At 36.3% G+C, this 7788-nt stretch overlaps 1 protein-coding gene across 1 annotated transcript; it reads left to right on the forward strand.

Moving 5' to 3' along the window:
- Positions 1-429: 429 nt before the first annotated feature.
- On the forward strand, positions 430-4278 carry LOC141332500 (GTPase IMAP family member 7-like). Its single transcript, XM_073837636.1, has 2 exons — positions 430-566; positions 2305-4278. Exons 1-2 carry the CDS (start codon positions 560-562, stop codon positions 3507-3509), a joined length of 1212 nt encoding a protein of 403 aa, XP_073693737.1. The 5' UTR covers positions 430-559; the 3' UTR covers positions 3510-4278.
- The last annotated feature ends 3510 nt before the right edge of the window (positions 4279-7788 follow it).

Below are 7788 nucleotides of genomic sequence, written 5' to 3' on the forward strand. Positions count from 1 at the left end.
TTTACCATCTGTTATCACTTTAAAAAAAGAACCATTAAGTCAAAGGTTCTTTAAAGAACCATCTCTTTCTTATAATCTGAAGAACCTGTTTTCGCCACAAAGAATCTTTTGTGAAACAGAAAGGTTCTTCAGATGTTAAAGGTTCTTTATGGAACCATTTAGACAAAAAATAATCTTAATCTATGGCATCGTGAAGCAGCTTTATTTTGAAGAGTGCAGGAAGAGTTTCATGGTTCTGATTCTGAAGGAATTTGCTGTGAAGATGAGGGTGTGACGCTGTGAATAGGAGGTGCGTGAAAGCTTACAGGTGACTGGTCGTTCTGGTAATTCCTGTAGCTCATCTGTAGTGTCAAATGACTAATTTAAGGGTGTTTTTCGAGCAGCGAAACTCTTCAAGCTGTTCGCTGATAGACAACAAATGGCCTTTACAGTAGCTTTTTGTTAATGGATCAAATAGAGAATCTGGAACCATGACTGGATGAGATTTTAGATTAAAAACATCATTAGTGGGACGTAATATTACTTGTTACAGCACCTCGGTTGAAGACGGGACAAGAATATGGGAGGTAAATGACACCATGAAAATGACACCATGCTTTCTTTTTTTAACTTTGACTTTCCAAGTGTTGCTGTATTTAAGATGAAAAGCTGCTAAAGTTTTTAACCTTTAGAAATGTAAATACTATCTCTAATACTAATACTAAGGGACAGTTCACCCAAAATGAAAATGGTTATCTTTTACTGACTCTCATGTTGATTTAAAACTGAATGATTTTAGTTCTGCTGTTGAACATAAAAGATTTACATACAATGAAAATCAGTGGGGTTTAATATTGTTTGGCCCCCAATGTTCTTTACAGTCCCTTAAAACTAAATCATAATATTTATGAAATAATTGAATTTTGTCTTTATTATAACTTAGTATGTCATAATTTAAACTTATTTCACAAGTGACTCATGGCATAATTTAGAATTTTAAGTTTTTTTTAATCTCATAATTACAACGATAACTATGATTTTTTTCATCATTATGACAGTATCTTATAATTTAATATTTCTTATAATTTTAACTTCTCATAATTATGAATTAGTATTTCAATACATTTACTTTTTATGGCATAGTTATGACTTTTTATGCCATCAGTATTACAGTATCGCATATTTTTACATTTCTCAATTTCAAAATTTCATAATAATGAATTTGTATGTTAATAAATACTTTTTATGGCATATTTATGACTTTTTTTAATGCCATCATTAGGAGTTGTGTTATTATTTTGGCTTTTTATATCAGAATTATAAGTTTTTATCTCATAATTACAACTGTAACTGTAATTTGTGTCATTATTATGGCAGTATATCATATTTGTACATTTCTCATAATTTCAACTTTCTAAATAATGAATTCATATGTTAATAAATATACTTTTATGGCATAGTTATAACTTTTTTTAAAGCCATCGTTATGAGTTGCCATAATTTTGACCTTTTATATTAAAATTTTACATTTTATCAAATTTTTACAACTATGATTTTTTTTCATTATTATGACAGTATCTTATATTTTTACTTGAATACTATCAATTAGTATGTCAATACATTTACTTATGGTATATTTTTGACTTTTTATGCCTTCATTATGAGTTGTGTTATAATTTTGTCTTTTTATATCAGAATTTAAATTTTTTAGCTCATAATTACAACTACAACTATGATTTTTTTTCCATCATTATGACAGTATCTCATAATTTAATATTTCTCATAATTTTAACTTCTCATAATTATAAATTGGTACATCAATACATTTACTTTTTATGGTATATTTATGACTTTTTATGCCATTATTGTGACTTATGTTATAAATTTGACTTTTTATATCAGAATTTTAAGTTTTTAGCTCATAATTACAACTATAACTATGATTTTTCTATTATGATAGTATCTCATAATTTCTTAATTTTCATAATTATGAATTGGTATGTCAATACATCTACTTATGGCATATTTATGACTCTTTTAATGCCATCACTATGACTTGTGTTACAATTTTAAAAAAAATTATATCAGAATTTTAGGTTCTATATAACTATAAATATTACTTTTTTTCATAATTATGACAGCATCTCATATTTTAACATTTCTCATAATTTCACAAATTCATATTTATGAAAAGCTATGTCAATACATTTACTTTTTATGGCATATTTGTTACTTTTTATGCCATTGTTATGACTTCTGTTATTACTTTATCTCATAATTAAAAATTCCTTTAAACAGCATTTATTTTTTTTTTTCTCCAAATAGCTTCTGACTCTCAACCTGAGAAAAGGATTGTGCTTCTCGGGAAAACCGGAGACGGCAAGAGCAGCGCCGGGAATACGATTCTCAAACAACAAGTCTTCAAGAGCAAAGCTTCACCCGAATCTGTGACGGCTGAATGTGTCAGTGGAGACCGGAAGATCCATGGCAAAAAGATCACCGTTATAGACACACCTGGACTCTTTGACACCGGTCTGGATGAGGAGGCCATCAAATCGGAGATCATTAGATCTGTGATCGAAAGCTCTCCGGGTCCAGACATGTTCACCATCGTCCTGAAGGTCGGGAGATACACGGGACAAGAAATGGAAGTCGTGGATAAAATCGTTGAGTATTGTGGAGAAGATACCTTCAATCATTCAGTGGTTTTATTCACCCACGGAGAACAGCTAGAAGGTCAAACCATTGAGGAATTTATCAAGATGAGTCCAAAGCTACAGGAGCTGGTTGATAAATGCGGAGGTCGCTGCCACGTCATCGACAGTAAATACTGGAAAAAACGGCAAATGGGATACAGGAGCAACAGAGTCCAGGTGAAAAACCTGCTGGAGACCATCGAGCAGAAGCTGAAGGACAATCAGAACGGCTGCTACACCAATGAGCTGCTTGAGATAGTGGAGGAAGAGATTCAAGTGGAGATGAAGAACATAAACGAGGAGAATATGTCGCCAGAAGAAAAACGAGAAGAAGCCAAAAAGATTGTGCACAAAAAACTTCTCGTTAAGCTTGCGGGAGTGACCACGGGAACACTGACCGGTGCTTTTCTGGGCATTGGTGTCGCTGTGGCGTCTGTCGTCACTTTACTTAAAGCTGGAGCTGTAGCTGGAGCCGCTGGAGCCGCCGGAGCTGCCGGAGCTGCCGGAGCCACTGGAGCCGCGGGAATAGCAGCAGGAGCAGTAGCGATGAAGGCAGGGATTATTGCAGCGGGGGCCAGTGTTGGAGTAGCTGGTGCGGGGGTCGCTGCAGCTACGGGTGTCGTTGTTGGAGTTGCGGCTCTTGCTGGAGCGATCGGAGGAGGAGTTACCGGATCCAAAGTTGCAGATGAATCCGATTCGGTGCGTGACGCAATAAAGAATGCTGCAAAACTCAACTATGAGAATGCCAAAGGAGCCGTGAAAAAGGCAAAGAAACATCAACACAAACTTTTTAAAAAGGAGAAGAATGAATGTACTGATCAGGGAACAAACTAGTTTTTTAGTCATCTATGTGTGATTATTTAAAGGGTTACTTCACCCCAAAATGACAATTAACAGATGTCGTTCCAAGTCCGTAAAAGCTTTGTTCGTCTACGGAACACATTTAAGATATTTTGGATGAAAACCAGGAGGCTTGTCTGTCCCATTGACTGCTGAGTAAAAAACACTTTCAAGACCCAAAAAAGTGTAAAAGGCATAATCAAAAGAGTCCATCTGCCAGCAGTGGTTCAATCTGAATTTTATGAAGCAATGAGAATACTTTTGTACCCAAAGAAAAAAAAATATATATATTTAACAATATTGACTCATCTGCGTTACCGTGGTGGTGAAAATTTAATATTTTTAAATAACTGCCATTGCAGCTTTCAAACGGAGATGCTGACAAAGAGGCAAAATTAAGGACTGCAGCTTTAACTCAAAAATGACATGACTGTTTTTTTTAATTCTCACTATTAAATATTATTTTATATTATTTGTGTAAAGTGTTAGTTTTATTGGTTGCATTTATAATATTAATGACTCTTATTATTTATAAGGTGCAAAGAAAAAATAACACAAATTTTTAACAAAAGAGCATTTCTACTGAAAGGGACCCCACCGTTTTACTGATCTATGACTCTTAAACTTTAAGACGATTACACAGATCAATTGTGTTTGTTGTTGCGATTGTTTTCAGTTCTCTCTGTATTTAATGAACATATATACAGTCTATATTTTATTTATTATAATGTATTTTTTGTTGTTATTAAGTAGAAAAATAAAAATTTTCATATGTACAATTTGTGTTCTATAAGTCTTGTTTTCACGAGAATATGACTAATCTTGGTCTGCATAACAGCAGCTGAATCTGAACATTTTAGTTTCTTCAACAGGCATAATTTCAGTGTACACAATTTTAATCCTATTTTATCTCTTTATTATATGTATTATATTAACACATACACCGAACTCTTCTAGACCCCTGAAGGTGTGCTGTGGTATCTGGTACCAAGATGTTAGCAGCAGATCCTTTAAGTCCTCGAAGTTGTCAGGTGGGGCCTCAGTGGATCTGATTTGGACTTTGTTCAGCACATCCCACAGATACTCGATTGGATTGAGATCTGGGGAATTTGGAGGTCAAGTCAACACTTAAAACTTCTTGTGCTCCTCAAACCATTCCTGAACCATTTTTGCTTTTGGTGAGGTACATTATCCTACTGAAAGAGGCCATAGACACCAGGGAATAAAGAACGTGGTCTGCATTAATGCTTAGGTAGGTGGCACATGTCAAAGTAACATCCACATGGGTGGCAGGACCCAAGGTTTCCCAGCAGAACATTGTCTAAAGCATCATACAGCCTCCATCAGCTTGCCTTTTTCCCATTATGTATCCTGTGATCCCATGTGTTTCCCACATGCATCAATGAGCCTTGGCCATGACTCATTGTTCCTCTTCTGATAGATACTGACCAGGAACACGCCACAAAAGCCATCATGGACTCTGTGGCTCCATTAAAAACCAAGCAGCCTAACGTCAAACCTGAGCCTTGGTTTAATGACCACACTCGTGCTGTTAAGAGGGAATGTCACCGAGCAGAACGCAGATGGAAAAAGGATAAACTGCAAGTGTCGTTTCAAATTCTAAAAGACTGCTGGCACCGCTACCAGAATACTGTTAAAGAGTCAAAAAGGGAATACTTTGCAAATATTATCTCTTCTAACAGCCATAATCCACGTGTGTTATTTCAGACCATCGACTCTGCTCTTAATACACCATCAAATGTCTGTTATGAAGATCCATCTGATATGTGTAATAATTTTCTGAGCTTTTTTATAGAAAAGGCTGTCGCCACCAGGGCTCTTATTACAGCTCCTGAAACTGATTCCTCTGTTTTTGTCTCTTGCACCTCTGTTTTTACTCAGTTTGAACCTGTGACTCTCGCCACCTTATGGGATGTGGTCAGTCATATTAAGCCTGCAGGTTCCCCCCAGGATTGTTTACCTCCACGATTTTTTAAGGAAATCTTTCCTAGTATAGGGCAGTCTGTCCTGGGCATTATAAATAGAAGTCTGTCCTCGGGTGTGGTTCCTGCAAAGCTCAAGCATGTAATAGTACAGCCACTGCTTAAGAAATGTGGTCTTGATCATACAGTTTTAGCTAATTATAGGCCTATTTCCAAGATGCCTGTCCTTTCCAAATTGTTAGAGCAAATTGTTTCTTGTCAGCTGAAACAAGTTCTAGATGAAAATGGCATATTTGAAGTTTTTCAGTCAGGTTTTAAAACACTTCATAGTACAGAATCTGCTCTATTAAGAGTCACTAATGACATCCTACTGGCATCGATTCCGGTAACCACGTTGTTCTGGTCTTGCTTGACTTAACAGCTGCCTTTGACACAGTGGATCACAATATTTTAATATCCCGATTAAGTGATCTAGCGGGTATTGGTGGCACGACACTAAGTTGGTTTAAATCTTATGTGACAAATAGATATTTTTCTGTTAGTTTTTCCGGCTTCGAATCACCTTCTGCTTCTTTGCCATGTGGCGTCCCACAGGGCTCAATTTTAGGGCCACTGTTATTTTTATTATATTTATTTCCTCTGGGCTCCATCCTTAGAAAGCATGGGATCCGCTTTCATTGTTATGCTGATGACTGTCAAATCTATTTTCCATTGAAGCAGAAGGATGGGATCTCTATAAAACATCTCTTGACATGCCTAGGTGATATAAAAGCTTGGTTGGCTTTAAACTTCTTAAAGTTTAATGAAAAGAAAACAGAGGTTTTGGTGTTTGGCCCGAACGGTCCCTGTGAACCTTCCTCTGTTCATTTGGGACCCTTCGAAGCATATTTTAAACCTGTTGTAAATGACCTTGGTTTTAAGTTGGACAGTGATTTTAAATTGGATAGCCAGGTTAGAGCGGTGGTGAAATCCAGTTTTTATCAGTTAAGGCGACTGGCAAGAGTGAAATCTTTTCTTTCTAGGCAGCATTTTGAATCAGTGCTCCATGCTTTTATTATTTCCCGTTTGGACTATTGTAACTCACTTTATGTGGGGGTTAGTCAGTCGTTACTCTCACGTCTGCAGATGGTTCAAAATGCCGCTGCGAGACTGTTAACAGGAACCCGCAAAAGAGAGCATATAACCCCTGTGCTGGCCTCACTGCACTGGCTGACTATGTCTTATAGAGTGGATTTCAAAATTCTAATGTTTGTTTTTAAATGCCTATTTGAGCTTCTTCACCCCTACACACCCTGTCGGTCTCTTAGATCAGCTGATCAGCTTCTCTTGGAAGTACCGAGATCCAGGAGGAAGCTCAGAGGGGATAGGGCTTTCGCCATCGTGGCTCCCAAATTGTGGAATAACCTGCCCTTGCATGTTAGAACGGCACCTTCACTGTCAACTTTTAAAACACGTCTTAAAACCCATTTTTATTCTTTGGCTTTTGGCCTCAGTGAGACTTAGTTTCTTAATAACTTAATTAGTTATAAATGTATCTGTTTGTTTCATTTTTTTTTTTTTTTTTTTTTTTATGAATGTTGATTGTTTTAGTTTTTAATGTATAGCACTTTGTGTCAGCTGTGGCTGTTTTAAAGTGCTTTATAAATAAAGTTGATGATGATGATGATGATGATGATGAAAAGCTGCAGCTTTAGAGATGTTCTGACCCAGTCTTCTTGCCATCACAATTTGGCTCTTGCCAAATCCTTACACTTGCCCATAATTTCCTGCTTCTAACACATTAACCTTGAGGACAAAATGTTCACTTGCTGCCTAACATAATCAGTGTTATTCACTTCACCTGTCGGTGGTTATGCCTGATTGGTGTGACTGTTCAGCTTTGCTGTTGTTCTGTTATCAGTATGGTTGGGTGTACAGCAGATGGCGATCATGCAACATGAATTTACTATCATGCAGAGAAACCCAGTGATAAAATGTTCCAGTATCATTTGGTATGGAATTGGCTTTATTGTGAAATTGCTTTGACACAATCTGTATTGTTTAAAGTGCTATATAAATAAAGGTGACTTGTACAAACATCCAGAAAAGGGTTGCAAGTACTGGTTCTCAGTTTTACTACATCCAAATCACTGCACATTCACAGCAATTAAAATGGCTTTCAGGTTTCCTGGAACATACAGGTATATGTGCCAAAAAAAAAAAAAAAAAAAGAATATCAAGGGAAGGTCCATTTCAACAATTTGTTTCAAAAACTGAAACTAGTATGTTATATTGGTTCACTACACACAAAGTGAAATATTTCAAGCCTTTATTTGTTTCAATTTTGATGA

Source organism: Garra rufa, chromosome 3 (genome assembly GCF_049309525.1).
Source record: "Garra rufa chromosome 3, GarRuf1.0, whole genome shotgun sequence".
In the NCBI taxonomy this organism is placed as follows: domain Eukaryota; kingdom Metazoa; phylum Chordata; class Actinopteri; order Cypriniformes; family Cyprinidae; genus Garra; species Garra rufa.